At 37.5% G+C, this 20,653-nt stretch overlaps 1 protein-coding gene across 7 annotated transcripts in view; it reads right to left on the bottom strand.

Annotated features, from left to right (window-relative positions):
• LOC126213198 (uncharacterized) overlaps nt 1-20,653 on the bottom strand; it is a 235,250-nt gene that overhangs the window by 99,968 nt on the left and 114,629 nt on the right. For all 7 annotated transcript variants that reach the window (XR_007541108.1, XM_049940828.1, XM_049940831.1 and 4 more), the window contains exon 5: nt 3,261-3,353. Coding sequence is in view for 6 of the 7 variants with exons in the window: in XM_049940828.1 (XP_049796785.1) it covers nt 3,261-3,353 (93 nt within the window). In the remaining variant the exon portion in view is untranslated. The remainder of the gene's footprint in view (nt 1-3,260; nt 3,354-20,653) is intronic.

The raw sequence follows: 20,653 nt of genomic DNA, 5'->3' as shown, positions 1-20,653 counted from the left end.
GAGTTCATGTGACGTAAAAATTCTTGGAGACGGTCCAGGCCACACTGTAAAAGTGTCGTCAACGTACCGCCAAAATACTGTTGGTTTAAAAGTGGCAGAGTCAAGTGCTCTCTCCTCAAAATCCTCCATAAAAAGATTGGCCACCAGGGCAGACAAAGGACTCCCCATGGCGACACCATCAGATTGTTCGTAAAATTCGTTGTTAAATATAAAATCTGTAGAGGAGAGAGTGTGCTCAAACAACGCTGTAATGTCTGCACCAAACATATTGCCAATGAGGTGTAGTGAGTCCACCAGAGGCACCTTTGTGAACTGTGAAACCACATCAAAACTGACCAACAAATCACTACTTTGCAGTTGTAGTGACTGAAGTCGACTGATAAAATCACCAGAATTCTTTATGTGATGTGCACACTTGCCTATCATTGGTTTGAGCAAAGATGCCAAGAATTTTGCTAGGTCGTAGGTGGCTGCTCCAATGTTACTCACAATTGGACGTAATAGCACATTTTCCTTATGGATCTTAGGCAGTTCATATAGCCTAGATGGAACTGAACTGTTTGGTTTCAGTCTCTTGATGACCTCCTTCGGTAGAGAACTATTTGATAAAAGTTCTGCTGTTTTTCGCACTACTCGGCTCGTGGGATCCTTATCGATTTTGTGATACGTTGAATTACATAATAAAATACTGATCTTATTAATATAGTCATCCCTTGGTGTGAGGACAGTAGCGTTTCCTTTGTCAGATTTTAAGACTACTGTATCCACATCTGCTCGTAAGTTACGGAGGGCTATCCTCTGCATGGGCGAGATGTTATTCTTCATTGTTGCACCGTTGGTCAATACATTGCAAGGCTCTCGACGAACTTCCTCCGCTTCATCTGTATCAAGACGGCGTACCACTTCTTCGATGGCACTGATGAAATCCACTAGTGGTGGTGAAACAGGTGTGGGAGCAAAATTCAGTCCTTTTGCTAGCACAGACACACTCACGTCGTCTAAAGTTTTCTCTGTCAAATTAACAACAGATCGTCGAGTTGGAACTTCCTGCTGCATCTGTTTAGAAAGCCTGTCAATCTTGGCAGTTTGCCTCGTCACAGCTTTATCATGGCTCCAGTTTGCTTTAGCCCATGTCATGCCATCCACCCAGTCCATGACAGAGAAGATAGTCTTGCTGCCAATTCCAAATGTATGTGGAACATGTCCTTCGATACAGAATCCAATTCACGCCGAGTAAAACGAATCCTTTCTCTCACCAAAGCCATGCTTGTTTTATGTTTGATGTTATTTGCAGCAGTGGTATTTATGAAATGCACAATTTTGGCAAACGTTGGAATAATGCCCTTGTCTCTGCATCTTAATAAGAATATCAATGAGCTCAGCAGCCTCGCTCTTCTTTCACGTAACTTGTCGAATCTTCGAATACATTCCATCACTTCCTCCCCGTAGAGTTGCTTGATGTGATGTTTAAACCTTTCCTGGCGTACTGATTGTCTGACAACGAGACTCTCATCAATCGAGATAGCGGTTATCAGCTCAACTCTGCTTGGAATCCTGTTGTAGAGAAACTTCGTAGTCGACGTAGTTATCTGCATAAAGATGGAAATCGACCTGACACCGATGCGCCAGGCTTTCGCAGTGGAGGGCGCGAGGCGCAGCTCACGGAGCCGTTATGAACACGCACGCTGAGCAGCGCATGCGCAGTGTCACCTCTGAAGGCTTCAAATAGCGGAGCTCAGCGTGTACTCGCCAGTACTACTACAGTGGCATTCACCTGAAGATGGCCAGAAGACTCTGCGCCGAAATATCGTGGCAGAAGTTACTGATATCCGGCAGTTCTCCCGTGTTTTTATGGAACAATCAGTACGCCGGGAAAGCTTTAAATATCACACTTCATAATCCACTCCTGCTAATGTTGTCACTCTTTTGAATTATATTTCATAGGTAACTTGTATTTCGTTATATTTTCAGTGCAAGAATAATGTACTCAGCTGTTGGCTAGAACCATTTTCACATACATTCATTATGAAATAAAGGCACTGCCATACATGTAAAAAGTAAATAAGAAGAGAAAAATTTAGAAACAAGATTTTGATATACATCAGAGCCTAGAAGCATCTTTTTTGTTGACTGTTATTGAAAAATTTATCTTATAATCTTAACAGCCTATGGATCTCCCACTCCAAACTTTTTATGAGAAAGTAACAATTGCTGTTGAGCTACCTGATAGAGAAGGAACTCAGTTAATAGTTTGTGGAACATTCAACACATATTTTTTAAAGGATTTGAACTGGGATAATAATGCATTGGAAACATTACCCCACTCTTAACGATGTGATTCCAGTGTGAATTTTCCAATGTGTATGCACCAAGACAGCACAACACACAAAATGGAAATATTTTGATATACAGAGCTCAGCCTGGGGAAAAATTAAATTTTACCTTATTGTTAAGGTAAGTGAAAATGAACATAGACTACAATGTGTTCTCACAGTGTATGGGGCTAAATGGCAGACTACAAACTCTCAGTCAGACCTTAGAATGTTTTCTGTCACCTACTGCTTCGTTAATTACTGCAATTTATTGATTAAGGTAAAAAATTACCCTAGATTTGGAGTCAACATTACAGTTTACATCCACTTTTAAGTGCCTAGGTAAGTAAATTCAAAGTCTGGGCAAAGGCATGGGCATACTGACATGGTGATAAGTCACAATTGGTTATGGTAACAGTGTGGCTAGAGGCTGACACACACACTTCTTTTAAATGTACATCAAGAGTATGTTTAACTACTATCACATTTAATAACATTCCTTTACTTGGAATTTTGGCAGAAACTCAGAAATATAAATTATTCATTAAAAGTACAAGGCAGCTAAATGTATTCCTGTAATATATTAATGAAAGTTATTGTAGGACAGAGTTTTTATCAGCCTACATAATTTATAAGAATATGGACTTGTATTAAATGTGAATTTACAGCATCTATCAAATATATGTATTACACAAAATGACTCCTAATAAGAAGGGTTACTAAAGATATTACACATATTGTTACAAGAACTGTTCCAGTTCTATTCCTGACAGTCAGTAAATAGTCTGCAAATAACTGAACATAACCATAGTAAAATAATGCAAGACTACAGGAAAATTACTAGCAGCTAATCTATGCTTCCTTAACTAATGCACCATTTACATTCAAAAATTTGCCAATGATATAATTTTACACCACATGCAATTCATCTGCAAAGTCCATACTCACAAAATTCTCACTTTCTTCTGCTTCCAAATTTAATTCTGGAGGCTCCTTGATAGAACCAAGGGACCCTGAGATTACTAATGGATCTTCAAGACACTGAAAAATGAAAATATAATCTCAATTATAATGTATTGTACACTCCTGTACATATATCACATGACACTGAATATGTTCTTACGAATATCACCATGATTCTAATCATCAATGATTATAATTCTGTATTATTGAGGAGAGACAACTAAACCAGTTTGCTGGCCAGCTATTCTACTACCACATATACATATGAGGTTATTCCAGTGCCACACAACACAATGGCCTTTCCCGTAAGATTCCAACAGGGCTTTCTCTTATGTAACACATTTCATATCATTAACAGACCTGGAATAGACACTGGCCTCACATCCTGCCTCTAGCAACACTATTAGCTATGTTTCAGTCAGTAATCTTTAAAGAAAGACTTAATTCAACCATAACTTCTGGGATCCATAAACTAGGTACATTTCCTGGGGCCTCCTTGTCCTTACAGCTTTTGTGTGAATGGCTTCAGGTATGCATGTCAAATGTCCAGCCCACTGAAGTCTTCTACAGCAGAAACGCAGTGCTGTTTCCAGCTTTCAAGTTCTGAGTGCAAACAACTGCATGCACGAACAGTAGCTATCTACAGAGCTGTGACAACAGTGAGACATTGCTACAAAGATGTTTACAAAACTACATTACATTAGTAGTTGACGTAGGTGTATAAAGCTACCACACGCAGTCCACTGCAATCATCAGTGATCAACTTATGCAGACTCAACTACACTCTTCAGTTCCTTGACAACAACAGGCTTTCTTGTGAATCTCTGGCAATTTCTGCTACTTGTTCATCTTCTTGTCCACCAATATTAATCATGCAATGAACCAAATATCTTCACCAATATTTTATGCAAAGTAACAGTTCTTGTCAAATTTCTTTCACATACTAAAGCCATCACCTTCATGTAGGTCCAATCAAACCATAACTCTTATATTCCTAGATTTTAGGATTTTTTTAAAATAGTGTGCAAAACTATTATTTTCTTATGCTAGCAATTGATCAGTGATACACACGTTTATATTCATATTTAAGCTACTGTTTTCAGACGTGTTACTTTTACATTAGATAATTTTGCCTCGTTAATCCTCTGACTGTTATGTACACGACTTGGTAGCTATGCCCTTTGGTGCTGCAGCACCATCCTTCCAGCCACGCATTGGTTGCTGAATCCTGTTAATGCATCCACAATTTGTCAGCTTCGTGTTTTATAGTAGCGTTTCCATCTATGGCCATCAAGAAAGTCAATAGGAGCAGTTTCACTACCACACCATGCATGGGGGCCTAGGTGGCTGGTTCCCACACTATGCAACATGCAACAGATCACCTGGCAAGATGCAGTTTGTGCACATATAGCATGGAGCTGAATCTTACACCAGACAGTGATTCCACTTTTATTCATTTACATAGTCCAATATTAATGAACATTTGTAATATGCAATAATATGTAAGTATGAATTCACCACATAAATTTCAAGTCAGTAGCTTTCACAGTCCTGAAAGTGTGGTCGGAAAGAATCAGAAGTGCATGTGAAGAATGAATCTTGAATTTTGCCAGCATGTCCTGGAATAGTAGAGAAAGTCATATCCTCTGATTCAGTGGAATAAATACGAAAATTGTCAGTAACTTGTAATGGATCTGGGAGATGTATTTTCTACTGGATTTGTCGATACCAAATTGTGAATGTTTTCTTATATTTTTTTGTCAGAATTTTTATTATAATTTGCCTTATTATATGTTAATTTACTTATATTTTTGAGAGTGAAAGCATATTGATTACTATTAGTAAATGTATCGAAGAATAGCAAAGAGACTGATTACAAGTGGAAGCTTGTGTGTTGTGTAAAATGTCTTTGACGCTGGAGTCGTCTTTGACTATAGTCAGTCAGCAGTTAACTCTTGGTATGTGTTGACAGTAGAACAATGTGAAGGTCGCCATCATAAATAATTTTGAATTATGTTAATATTTTTTTTATATAAACTATAAGAAGAAATTACATTCAAAGAAATGGTATTTGAAGCACCAAAAATGAGCCAAACACACTGAACCAGGTCATTTCTGCAGCCGACAAAGATCCAATGTGGAATCATACTTCCATTAGACAACTGAAGCCAAGACTAATATCGCCTTGTATACATCTAATGGAAAAGGTACTGTCACGAAATATGCCAAATTTAAGTAAATAAAAAATAGTGAGCATACTCCAACTTTGTGTCTCAGCCGGGATAGCATATTTCAACTGGGGACTGTAGCCGGGATTTTGTGTTCACGAGATCTTCAACAGTGCTACGAGGAAGAAAATTTGTGTGTGTTCATACCAGTTTTTTCAGAATGTGTGTTACAGTATTTGTGTTCATCGGGAAGTAAAAGTTTTGGCGAAGAAATGTTTCGGCAAAAAATATAATTTTCGACAGAAGAAAATACTTCAAGAATTTTGGTCAATACTCACATGGATGGAAAACGTGGATTTGCAACAGTAGAAGAGTGTTCCAGATAAGTCACGAAACCCTCGTATTTTGTTAAAACAATATTTTTATCTTGTTTTGTATTGTTGTGTATAAATTTTTTTTTCACAATGACTTATGAGATTTTCGAGAGTATTGTGCCTAAAGTAGAAAGTAGTATTTTAATAGACTTCGAAAATCAGGACAGGGCAAATGAAACAGAAAGAACCGATCAATTTGATTTAAAAAGTTTTCTTGTAAATTTCACGAAAGAAATTAAACATCAGTTGATGACAATAAGACTTACTGGGATGAAAAAATTGATAACATTTTGTTGCAAGTCCAAGCAGTTAATACCCAAGTGGGTGATCTTTCGAACAGAGTTGGCAGTGTTGAGGAAAAAATTGAATCTGTGGAAGCAAAAGTAAATGAAATTGATGCTAAATTGAGCGGTGAAATTAATACTGTAAAAAATGAGTTACTGGTAGATAGGGAAAGAAATTTAATTGATTTTAATGAGATAAAAATGGAAATTAAAAATTTGAATGAGAATACAAAAGTTTTGGTTAAAAATGTAGAACAAGAAACTGACAATCGTTGGGTTACTTGAAAAAAAAAAAAAAAGAGTGCAATGATTTAGAAAACAAAAAATCTGTCAAAGAACTTAGCGAAAAATTTGAAAGTTTTGACACTGAATTTCAAAGCAAAAATCACAATGTCAACACATGCAATCTTGTATCTAATATTCCAGTGAAGCACTTTTCGGTAGATGGACCCTTACATCCCGTTGATTTTATACAGTATTGTAAGGATTGTTTTTTACCTCACTCACCAGATGATATTAAAATTATATTTGTGAAAAAATTCTTGGAAGGGGAAGCTTTGACTTGGGCAAACCAGATTGTAACTGTGGGGATGACCTTTTCAGAATTTGAATCAAAATATCTGGAAAATTTTTGGGATGATCTTAAACAAACTAGAATCAAAAGTGAATTTTTGAATGGGAGAAACTATAGAGAATCAGATGGGAGCATGAAACAATTTTGCAAAAGTGAACTTCAAAAACTTATTCATTTAACAAAACCTTTGGATGACTTGACCAAAATTGATACCTTAAAGAGAAGATCGCCATCAGCAATGCAGTTGAGTTTAGTTCATTGTCCTGATAGTAATGTTGAGCAGTTTCTCAATTATATTGAAAAATTGGATAGGGCAACAACAATAAAACACAGTGGGTTTACTCAGAAAGGTAATGATCAAAAATGGGGAAATGATAACTTTCAAAAAAGGGAACAAAACAATTATCATGGTGTCAGTCAAAATTCAGGGGGATATAACAATTTTCAAAAGAAGGACCATAATTTTTATCCAAAACAAGAACAACATTTTCGCGGAAATAATCAACAAAATAGAGAACACTTTAGGGATCAAAATCACAGAAATTTTGCTAGAGATCAGTACAATAGAAACTACCAACAATCAGGTAATGTTTGGGATAAGAATGGGAACAGAAATGTTGATCAGAGGCATTGGCAGATCCATAATCAGCAGTTCAAGCAGGAACAAGTTGTAATTGAGGAAATAAAAAACGAGTAGACGGCCCCTTGAAGGTCCGCAAGGTTGAGGCAGAAGGTGAGCATGAAGAAAGGACCAATGGATGCGACTATCATAAACCCAAACATGACAGTTCCAAACCTAAGCTAACACATGAGGTTATTAGTTGTTACTTATTGAAAAAATTTCAAGAGGAAAATAATGATATTGATAAAGATAAAATTTTCAGTACACAAGAACATACAGTAGATAAAAGTAATTGTGATTCATTTAATTTGACAGAGTTTTACACTTGGGCAGAAAAGAACAACACTTTGTCAGATGATGTAATTTGTAGTAGTTCAGAGACGTGTGTGAATGAAAGACAGAATGCATATTGTGAGAATGAAATTATTGGTGAAAGGGATCTGGTAACTTTAGAGAGGGGAAATTATATTTTGAGGGATAATTTGAATGTGTATGACCTGAATATGTATAATGATAATGATGTTGATGATGAAGTTGATAATGATGGTAATGATATTGATGATAATGTTGAGGAAAGGTGTTTCATTAGTTTAAATAGGGAGTTGGGTATACACATGGTTGAAAATGGATTAAATAGTGAGAATATTATAGAAATTCCCAGGGATGTTACCAGGATGAATAAGGCTCACAAACTGGGTGTATGTGAAAGTGTGAATTTTGATGTTGTTGGTAAAGAATCTGACTACACAAATAATGACACATGTATAACTTCTAGCCTAAGTGAAAATTTTACAGATACTAATGACACACACACATTTCTTATGAATCTATGGCTGAACAGTGAAACTATTTCTTATGACAAGAACTTTAGAAACATGCTTATTAATGTATGTGAAACTGTATGTCCTGAGTGGTGGAAAAAGATGAGATATTTTATTTTTGAAAAGCTGAAGGATAAGTACTTCAATAGTATACAATGTGATTTGGGTGAAAATTCTTGGCTATTTGAGATAATAGAGAGTACTAATGACAATTTTGTATCTTGTGCAAATTTTATAACTGTGACAAATAATAAATATAATGGTATACCATATGATTATGATAAGTATAGGTTTGGGGAAATTGAAAGTGATTTATTACATGAGGATACAGGTTGTGAGAAAAGTGATCAATTTTGCAGTCCTTATATAAAAGTTCAAATTGGGTCATGGATTGGTAAATGTTTAATTAATACAGGAAGTGAGATCTCAGGAATATCTGAAAGGTTAAGCAAGAAATTGAAAGCAGGGAAAGATTATGTTGAAATGCCAGTTGTTGGGGTAAAGATAAAAGGTGCTACTGGGAAGAGCAGTAAATTGGTAAAAAGCAAGGTTTTAGTGACATTTTTAATTGAAGGCAAGTTTTTCACACATGGATGTTTTGTAATTCAGGAATTTAATGAGGACTTTCTTTTGGGTATGAATTGGATAGTAAAAGTAAATACAGCATTTGATTGGGTTGGGAGAAAACTTTTGATAGAAACTAATGAAAGGGAATACATTCAGACAAATTTTGTGTACACACTTGGTGATCAGAGTAATGGAAATTTTGACAGTATTAATTTACTAAAAGAAAATAGATTGGAGAATATTGAAATTCATAGATTTGATACTGATGAAGTTGAATTTGGGAATTTAGTAAATTTGAAAATTTCAGAAACACAAAATTTATCTGGGGAGCAAAAACAATAGTTAGAAAATCTGCTGTGGGAATACAGTGATGTTTTCAGTGACATACCTGGTAGGGTAAAGGGTTATCAGTGTGAGCTTCAGGTAAAATCTCATGAACCATTTTTCATAAAACCATACAGTATTGCAATATCAAAAAGACCTGCTGTTGAGTAGGAGCTGAAAAAGATGGAAGGATGTAATATAATAGAAAGGAGTATCAGTGCATATAATAATCATCTAGTAATAGTTTCGAAAAAAGATGGTGGAGTAAGATTGGTTTTGGACTCTAGACACTTAAACAAAATTTTGTTCAGACAGACAGACCATCCCGAAAATATTGATGAGTTACTCTATAACTTTACAGATATAAAATATATGTCAAGTTTGGATCTAACTTCGGGTTTTCATCAGGTACCACGTTCGGTTAATTCTAGGAAATATACTGCTTTCTTGTACAATGGTAAGAGTTACCAATACTGTGTTGTGCCATTTGGGTTAAATTCTTCCGTTTCCGAATTTATAAGAGCTTTGGATCATGTACTGGGGCAAGAACTTGCATCTAAATTGATAATTTATGTAGATGACATTTTGGTTACACGGCAAAATTGGGAGGAACATTTTTCGATTTTGAAGTCAGTTTGTGAAAAACTTAGAAAAGGGGGGATGACATTGAAATTAGAGAAATGTAAATTTGCAGTTTCTGAATTAAAATTTTTGGGTCATGTTGTCACAGACAAGAGAATTTTGGCAGATCCAGAAAAAATTAAAGCAATTTCAGAAATTCCTATTCCTAAGACTAAAAAACAATTAAAGTCGTTCTTTGGGTTATGCGGTTATTACCGAAAACATATAAGTGATCAGAGTCTGAATGCACCATGTTTAATTCAGTTACTCAAGAAAAACACTGTTTGAGTTTGGGATAAAAGTTGTCAGGAAGAGTTTGATAAAATTAAGCAAGAGTTGAGGAAGCAACACTTATTACAGAGACCTCATTTTAATTTACCATTTTGTTTGAACTCTAATAGCAGTAATTATAGGCTTGGAGCAGAGTTATTTCAAGAAAGAGTAGAGAATGAAGTTAAGATACATTGTACCACAGCATTTGCAAGCAGAATGTTACTCAAGCATGAGAAAAGTCATAGAAAATCCACACCCTAATGCTTATTGTTTGGTGTATCCTAAGTCAAAGAAATTATTTGGTCTCAGGAATGTTGTATCTTTGAAACTATATAAACAGAAATCATAATTTCAAAATTCCAATAACCTATTATCATCTAAAACAAAAGTCCTCCACTGGAATATGCTTGTTAGAACAAAAATACCTGTACAACCAAGTATGTATATTTGTAAGTATAAATTAATAATTTGAAGTCGCATGTTAATTGAAACTGATGATAAAACACTGTTGTAACAAGAGAATGAGAGATAGATTTATTTTTACTTTTTTACAAAAAAAAGTCTCCCTCGTGAGCATTTCTGAGTTTTCTTTTTTAATTTTTGGAAGCTAAGTCTTCCCTGTGGGTGAAGACATGCATGTGAAGACATGCATGCAAGGGTATAAGTTTCAAAACCAATTTTAGATAAAGCCTCATGATATATAAGCAATTTATTGTTCTTTATACTGATGTTGTGGGGAGTGAAAGTACTCTTCACAAGAATGTGACTTGTAGTAATATTGTAGTAGAGAGGCAAGTGTACATAAATAATTGCAAAAAATTTAGATAATACTGATGTATCTTTAGCTGTACTAAAAGAAGAAAATTATAAGCAAAAAAATACAAAATAAAAAAAACATGAGTAAAAAAAGTTTAAAAAGAAAATCATAATCAAAAAATATAAAAAAGTCATGACTAATAAAATATATAAAAATTAAAAAAATCAGAAGTAAAAAATATATATAAAAGGCAAATATAAAAAACTACACTATATATGTCCAGTATCAATTTTACTGTACAATATGTAAGCATAATGAAATTAACATCAATAAAAAAAATTTTGAGGGAATATTTCAGAAACCTTCTCAACTGTAAAGAACCAATTGAAAAAATGGATTTCAGCAACTCAACTTCAACAAGTCCTAACTCAGAACCACCCACCGTCGAGGAACTACAATCAATCATTTTGAATCTCAAAAACTATAAGGCTTCGGGAGAGAACCAAATTACAGCTGAACTGTGGAAAAATGTCAATAGAAATGCCATAGAATCTCTCCAAAACATATTTGAAGAAATATGGAAAACAGAAAGAATTCCGGATGAATGGAAGATGGCCCCCATTCACCCAATTCATAAGAGGGGATCCAGAACAGACCCCAACAATTACAGAGGGATTTCGCTCCTTGACATAACATACAAAATACTGTCTAAAGTCCTTTTGAACAGAGCAGAACCCCAGCTAGATTGTCAACTTGGAGAATACCAGGCAGGCTTCAGAAAGGGAAGATCCTGCCCAGAACAAATTCTAAACCTCAAAAATCTTATGGCCTACCAAAAATCGAGAGCAAAAGCGTATGTCATCACATTCATTGACTTTCAAAAGGCGTACGACTCCATAGACAGGGAATCTCTAATCTCCATATTAAAAGAATTGAACCTAGACAATAAAACTACAAACCTAATTAGAGAAACCATCACCAACACATACTCCAAAATTAAATTTATGGGAGAACTCTCAGACCTATTTGAGATAAAAACTGGAGTACGACAAGGTGATGGACTCTCTCCACTGTTATTTAACTGTGCCCTAGAAAAAATAGTAAGAGAATGGAAGAAGAAAATCAATAGTGGAATCCGACTAGGAACAAAAAACAAAGGCATCAAGGTTAATTGCCTAGCATTTGCAGATGATATGGCCCTACTAGCTGAAACATGGGAAGAAGCCAAAGAACAGATCCTCGAATTACAGAAACAAGCAGAGAAAATAGGCCTTAAAATTTCTTTTGAAAAAACCAAAATAATCACAAATATAAAAAAGCCAATGAAATATCTTAAAGTAAGAGACCAAAAGATCGAAATTGTTAAAGCATTCAAATATCTTGGTGAATGGATTAGCTGGAACGCCCTTGAGAAAAAAGCAATAGAATTAAGAAGAAACAAAGTTGAACTAGCCTTTCAGCTTACTAAAAATACTTATAATAAAAAGTCCCTCTCATGGAATTCAAAAATAAAACATTACAACACTGTCATTAAACCAGAAGCACTATATGCAGCTGAGACATTATCTATCACTAACCATGGCCCAATTGAAAGGCTAGAGATCAAAGAAACAAAAATATTGAGAAAAATTTTAGGCCCCAAATTTCATAACGACAAACTAATTCATACCAAAAATGAAACACTCTACAAAACCACAGAAAAACTTTCGGATACAATGAGGAAAAGAAGAATTGAGTTTTATGGGCACATTCTCAGAATGAATCCAAATAGACTTACAAAAAGAATGTTTGACTACTTCAGGAATAAAAAATCCAAACCAAATTGGTTTATCCAAACAGAGAAAGACTTAAGAGAACTACACATCACAGAAAAAATGCTCACGGACAGGACCGCAAAAATGATAAGCAAAGACAGAAAAGAGGGATTCCAGCTCCAAAATAGAAAGAAAAGAACGATTGTCATCTCTGATGAGGAAAGAAAAGCAAGATCAGAAAGAATGAAGCAGTACTGGGCGAAAAGAAAGGCACAGAACACACAGAAGTGATTGATTCAACGTACCCCAAAGTTGGGTGAAACGAAGAAGAAGAAGAAGAAAAAAAAAATTAGATCTTATTCTAGGAAATGAGTTTTACCTTTCTGTTATTTTCAATCTGTATGCTGTATATTAGAATATTTCTCGTGTATGTTATATACCATGTACACTCCTGGAAATGGAAAAAAGAACACATTGACACCGGTGTGTCAGACCCACCATACTTGCTCCAGACACTGCGAGAGGGCTGTACAAGCAATGATCACACGCACGGCACAGCGGACACACCAGGAACCGCGGTGTTGGCCGTCGAATGGCGCTAGCTGCGCAGCATTTGTGCACCGCCGCAGTCAGTGTCAGCCAGTTTGCCGTGGCATACGGAGCTCCATCGCAGTCTTTAACACTGGTAGCATGCCGCGACAGCGTGGACGTGAACCGTATGTGCAGTTGACAGACTTTGAGCGAGGGCGTATAGTGGGCATGCGGGAGGCCGGGTGGACGTACCACCGAATTGCTCAACACGTGGGGCGTGAGGTCTCCACAGTACATCGATGTTGTCGCCAGTGGTCGGCGGAAGGTGCACGTGCCCGTCGACCTGGGACCGGACCGCAGCGACGCACGGATGCACGCCAAGACCGTAGGATCCTACGCAGTGCCGTAGGGGACCGCACCGCCACTTCCCAGCAAATTAGGGACACTGTTGCTCCTGGGGTATCGGCGAGGAGCATTCGCAACCGTCTCCATGAAGCTGGGCTACGGTCCCGCACACCGTTAGGCCGTCTTCCGCTCATGCCCCAACATCGTGCAGCCCGCCTCCAGTGGTGTCGCGACAGGCGTGAATGGAGGGACGAATAGAGACGTGTCGTCTTCAGCGATGAGAGTCGCTTCTGCCTTGGTGCCAATTATGGTCGTATGCGTGTTTGGCGCCGTGCAGGTGAGCGCCACAATCAGGACTGCATACGACCGAGGCACACAGGGCCAACACCCGGCATCATGGTGTGGGGAGCGATCTCCTACACTGGCCGTACACCACTGGTGATCGTCGAGGGGCACTGAATAGTGCACGGTACATTCAAACCGTCATCGAACCCATCGTTCTACCATTCCTAGACCGGCAAGGGAACTTGCTGTTCCAACAGGACAATGCACGTCCGCATGTATCCCGTGCCACCCAACGTGCTCTAGAAGGTGTAAGTCAACTACCCTGGCCAGCAAGATCTCCGGATCTGTCCCCCATTGAGCATGTTTGGGACTGGATGAAGCGTCGTCTCACGCGGTCTGCACGTCCAGCACGAACGCTGGTCCAACTGAGGCGCCAGGTGGAAATGGCATGGCAAGCCGTTCCACAGGACTACATCCAGCATCTCTACGATCGTCTCCATGGGAGAATAGCAGCCTGCATTGCTGCGAAAGGTGGATATACACTGTACTAGTGCCGACATTGTGCATGCTCTGTTGCCTGTGTCTATGTGCCTGTGGTTCTGTCAGTGTGATCATGTGATGTATCTGACCTCAGGAATGTGTCAATAAAGTTTCCCCTTCCTGGGACAATGAATTCACGGTGTTCTTATTTCAATTTCCAGGAGTGTATATTTGTCATGTGAAATAATTTCTTTACTCGAATTTTTTGTGTATGAGATTGATGGGGAAGTATCATTGCAACAACAGCCAGTAACAAGTCCACAGATTCAAAGAGTCCAAATTTGGAAGAGGTTATCCGACTGCATCATTAATGTGCTAATTGTGTAATACAGATCCATTACTGAGTGTGGTCGGGATTTTGTTGTATATGTTCATAACAACAAAAGCCCTGGGGAGCAGTTGTAATGGATCTGGGAGATGTGGTATTTTCTACTGGATTTGTCGATACCAAATTGTGAATGTTTTCTTATATTTTTTTGTCAGAATTTTTATTATAATTTGCCTTATTATATGTTAATTTACTTATATTTTTGAGAGTGAAAGCATATTGATTACTATTAGTAAATGTATCGAAGAATAGCAAAGAGACTGATTACAAGTGGAAGCTTGTGTGTTGTGTAAAATGTCTTTGACGCTGGAGTCGTCTTTGACTATAGTCAGTCGGCAGTTAACTCTTGGTGTGTGTTGATGGTAGAACAATGTGAAGGCCGCCGCCATAAATAATTTTGAATTATGTTAATATTTTTTTATATAAACTATAAGAAGAAACTACATACAAAGAAATTGTATTTGAAGCACCAAAAATGAGCCAAACACATTGAACCAGGTCATTTCTGCAGCCGACAAAGATCCAATGTGGAATCATACTTCCATTAGACAACTGAAGCCAAGACTAATATCGCCTTGTATACATCTAATGGAAAAGGTACTGTCACGAAATATGCCAAATTTAAGTAAATAAAAAATAGTGAGCATATTCCAACTTTGTGTCTCAGCTGGGATAGCATATTTCAAACTGTATTGGAGACGCAAAGTCCTTATGCTGGTTCATAAGAGATGTGAAGAAATAATTATTACAAGTTTATTTGGAACAAATATTTTGGCAATTTAACAAATTATGTTTAATAAGCGTTATTAGTCAATCAGAGAGATTTTCTTCAATATCTGAGAACAAGTAGAAAACTCACTGTCCATCACTATAATCAGTCAAGCAGGGAAATACATGTTTCTGTGGAACAAGGTGGTGTACTGCACAAGCCGCACTCGGGAAGTCACAATTGAGTCATCAGTGTGTAAAGTTTTTATGCTGTGACTTCAATGATTTTATGAAAATGTTGCCAAAATGCGTTTTAATCAGTAAAAAAGACCATGGGCGGTTGAAAATTGGCATGTTTTTGGTATATTTTGTTGACATACCAACAAATTGTACACAAAATCAAATTAAAACAGTTTATATACTGACTGAATCAGTATTTAGTGACATCATGAGTTAGATGAACTATGGACTTCTAGTGTCATCTTTTATTTGAGATTAAAGCTTAAACTTTAGACAGAAATGCTTTTACAGTCTACTAGAGATTTGGTTAACATTGGAGTATGGATCTGAAAGGAGTTTTCTAATTTGGCTGTTCTGAGATTATACAACATATATTTTTTAAAACATTTATTCCAAGTAAACAAATCCTATACAGTAAAATGACATTTCATACTTTCAGTTATTTCCTGTTATCGTGCAGTCTAGATGTTTATTAAGTGCTGCCAGAGTTTTAACAGCTTTTCTTAGCTGATTACCGCCTCATGTCACCTACATCTGGAAGCGGAGTATATGGGGTTTAACAAAGTGAATGAAACCAACCATATCTTACAGGATTACAGGCCTGTGTGATATTTCTTTGTATGTACCATACCACTGCACACAGATGCCAGTAAATTTGGCAATACGTCAACAGACATGCTACTCGGCCCTGAGGGTAATCAACAATGCCTGATATAAGCAGCTGCAAGCCTGAGCACTGGCATTTCACAGTGTTCCAAAAGTTCACTACACTATGCCCAAGAATCATCTTGCTCACTGTGGACTCCACAGTTGCCATACAAGTAAATATCCTGATTCACTAACACACTATAGAGCTCTGACTTTTCTGGTGTTGACACTGCCAGGCCAACATGCTCCACACCTAATCTGCTTTGATGTCAGCCTCCATCTCTCCATATGAACCTTGGTCACCATAGATTTTCAACATTCTAGATAATGTATGAATCCTATGATCATGAAATTTTTATTTGCCTGCTTGGCTCTAAATCGGTAGCCAATTCAGTTTCAGATAAGAAGCCCTCTATTACGCGTTTTGTTCAGTCAGAAAAATGATATCTGTTAATAAACCTAATTTAATTTTACTCATGTTACTTTTTGCCACGAATACAGAACTCTTGAAAGACGGTAAATGCACTTCTAATGTAAATCGTAATAGCAATAGCATAGGAATTAAATCATGGACAAGCTATTCTCAGATATCTAGAACTTCAGAAAAAACAACAAGGGTAGCAGCAGCAGTGGGGGTATAAGACCAGCAGGTGAGCCAACATGAGCAACAACACCAACAGCTACTATACCTCGTGAGAAAGCAACAACTATCAGCCACAACACATCCACATCACCACCATTTCACCTAGCAGCAAGCAACATCAATGATGTGGACCAATGCTGTGATTAGCTCGAGGCATGCTGTCAGCCATAAGGATACCAGCTCATCAGAGAACTCTTCCTGCAAACAGGAACCTCCACCACTGAACTTCAAAGATTCAAAGAGCTGTTAGCCAAGTTGAGCAGTTACTATGACCAACAAAAGCATGAGGTATCTGAACAACTGAGCTTTCTTAACTACACCAGTCAAGCAGGTCAGATTTACTTGCAATATACTACTTGACTCCAAGGTATCAGCTGGCGTTGTAAATTTCAGTACACAGCAGATGACTGCTGTAAATCATATGCCAATGTGCTCATTCAAGACAGACTAGCACAAGACACACTGACCAGCAGGTTAAGAGTTGATGTACTGAAGTTATATCACCCCAGTTTAAAAGAGGTACTACCCATGGTGTATACCTATCAAATAACACAAAAGGCTTGAAGGCTGGGGCTCCAGGCCACAGATGGTGATGCTAGCAACAGCTCACCAGGGTTTTGTCAAATGTCACAGGTTTAAAAAACATTACCACAGAGTCTGTCTCCACCACCAAGCAATCTGCATGACTTGGGGAAAATAGTCCACTTTGCAACCTTCTGCAGCAGTACAAGAGCATTATTGGTCCCAAAAGTGGATACCATTAGCACTATCAAAGACAGGGCCTTGTGGATACACCGAGGGACTGTCAAGAAGACAATTCAGGTCCAGCTTTATTCAGTGGCCACAGCAACATTCCTATCAGCCCAAATGTAAACATCACTGGGCTCTCCTCAACTACTGGATTGTTCCACGCCATTAATTGAGTTTGGCCAAACTCCTTTTACTTTAAAAGCGAATGGTTTGGCCAAGTGACACAAATTGGTCACCATACATTTCGGATTCACAGCAGTCGAAAACAAAACTGTTCCATATTATCCAGCATGATCTCTAAACATGTTCTTGCTCACAATCATCGACTATACTCATGTCATCAATGAATTTGTACTGCCACATCAAATCAGTAATTTCTGTTCATTTACCAACCTGTTTAAACAAAAATTAGGACGTGAAAAGGGACTGTCAGCTCACATTCCACTCAGAGTCAACACCAGTCACCAATTATTGTGGACATAACCAAAATCCCATATGGTATTAGAAACCAAGCAAGGCAAAACTTGCCTAAGCGCCTGAAATGTGTTGCAAACAGTGTCATCATGTCATTGGGCTTCCCTGATGGTTATGGTTCATAAACAAGGTGGCTCTCATCAAATTTCTGGTGATTTCAAGGTTACATTGAAAGCTCAAGCCACAGCTGACACATTCTCATTGTCCAAAGTGGAACACTTACTTTCACTTGTACCTGGAGGTTATGGTTGTTCTAAAATAGATTTGTCAGAAGCTTCTAGATCAGCAGGCATAGACCATGGTCATCAACACACCATTTGACCAGTGCACAAACGAATTATTCACAAATCAGGATGGAAGTGCTTGACATAGGTGTTCAGAAGGTCATTGGGTACCTATTCAACACTAATTTTAACCTGATTACCAAACACATACCATTAAGGCAATTTTTGTTCCTGTTCGTCATCACTCAACAGAAAGTGCAGCATCTTAAGCAGTGCGCCCAATTTTGATGTACTTATCAACACAAGATTATTTTTCATTCCAGGAACTACTATGTCGATCAAAATGCACTTCCATGCTGCTAATCTGTTGCCAATAAGATGACCAGCATCCAACAGCTCTCAAAGACCTCTCATTTACAACAGAGCACTTGGCAGATGTGACAACAAGAGATGCCTTTCTCGAAAAAATCCTCACAACAATACATGTCCATGGCTGGCCTCCAATACTTCAACTCAAAAGACTAGAAAAAGAACTTCTCTCCATCCTCGACCAACTTTGGGTACACAAAGGACTCCTTTTCCTGCCAATGGCAGATGTTAGTGATAGTGTAGTTGTCCCTCAAGTTCTCTGACTGGATCTCCTGCCTTAATTAAAGAAAAAACCATTTTGGGACAACCAGAATTAAACATCTATTATGCCATTACACGTAGTGGCGTGACATAAATAACAATATCATAAAAATGATGAAGCACTGTTAGATGTGCGTGACATCACAGCCAGCGCCTTTCCAGTAGTTCTGTTCCTGGCCAGCTCCATAAGAACCACAGTGGTGGCTACATAAGGACTTCATATGACATTCAAGGGTCATATGTGGATGGTCATAATGGATAATGGACTTTCCATCTGTCATCAAGATATCAGCAGCACGTTTCAATCAGGACAACAGGGAACATATTTATTACTCAACCTTTATGTAAGTACGTGTTTCAGCTTCAAATGTGGCCAGCTGAGTTGCAGACGTTCTGTAAAATTTAAAGCATCCACCACATTCCAGCAACAACATTCCATAAACTGGCCAAAGGATATAAAAATGTCTGGTGCATGAGTACATACTGCAGGAGGCAAACTCAGAAACCCTCACCATTTTTCAGCACATAGCACAGAAGCGCCATCAATGTGAAGAGCCCAGCAGAACTACTAAACAGGTCACATGGTGAATGCTCCACATACTACAGCTAGACAACTATCAAGATGGGAACTTGTGAAGCACTCCATTCATGTTTTTCACCATGAAGACATGGTAAACGAGATATACTCAAATATAAACTGTCTGGTCAGTACAAATAAATGAACAAGTATCAGTTTCTCTGAGCATACCACATAAGAAGATAATATAATTGTGATATGGACGCACAAACTAATATTTATGATGGATGATGCCTTAGTGAAGACTTACGAATAAGACTGTTATAATATACACAATAGAACAACTTATCTAGTTGTACGCAGTAGGTGGAAAACTCAGTAATTTAATTTTTGCACAGTTTGGAACACCCACACTTCATGCCATCATGATCACTATTACTGTATTAATGTATATACTGTTTCAGTAGGTGGAAAACTCAGTAATTTAATTTTTGCACAGTTTGGAACACCCACACTTCATGCCATAATGATCACTATTACTGTATTAATGTATATACTGTTTCACTGTTTGTATTAATGAATATTTTTGGGTGTGATACTTGTATGAAAATATTGGTCTATTACAGACTCATGTATAGGAATCAATAGGCAGAAATGTACTGTTAGGGAAGGTAAATCTGAAGGAATGCTGCTCTGTGTGTAGGAGATGGTTAGTATACAAAACACACGTGGACACACAGTGAATGTGTAAATATAGGAGTGGCCATCACTCAGTTGCTAGCCTTTAGATGGTCAACGCCTTTGGAGTGGAAGCGAGGCTAAATTATCTGAAATCTTACCAAAAATAAGCCTCAGATGGATGCAAAACTAGCTTACTGCAGTGTGGAATGGTTTTGCTATCTTCTACAGTGTTTGTGGATGTAATAAAAAATCATATTAGAGAAATTTGTATGCTGAACCTTACTTGTACAACATTGGTGAATGCCATCAACACCACAGCTTAACACGTCGTCATGTCCAGGACATGAACTGTTTTGTTAGATTTGTAAAAGTGTGTGAATCATTATCTCCTTTACTGCCATCTAATAAGTGTGTGAAATTTAATCTTCATGTATTCCAAGGCACTCATTGATCTTAATAATGTAAACTGTGCTAGGAGCTTATTTCTAGACTCCAAGAGTTATGTGTCATAAATGTGAAACCTAATTATGAAAAAGCTGTTTGGTTTTGTTACTAATAATAAATGATGTTCTAACAATAGAGTAAAATCACTTGTGTAGTTAAAGAAAGATTCCATTTTGTGGCTGCATAATCTCAACTGAAATTTTGTTGTTGATGAAAATAGTTAGCATCCTATTCCACTCTATTTTGACGCC

The sequence above is a fragment of the Schistocerca nitens genome, chromosome 11 (assembly GCF_023898315.1).
Source record: "Schistocerca nitens isolate TAMUIC-IGC-003100 chromosome 11, iqSchNite1.1, whole genome shotgun sequence".
Classification (NCBI taxonomy): domain Eukaryota; kingdom Metazoa; phylum Arthropoda; class Insecta; order Orthoptera; family Acrididae; genus Schistocerca; species Schistocerca nitens.
Note: the sequence above shows the minus strand (reverse complement) of the source record. Positions and strands in the feature narration are given on the sequence as shown.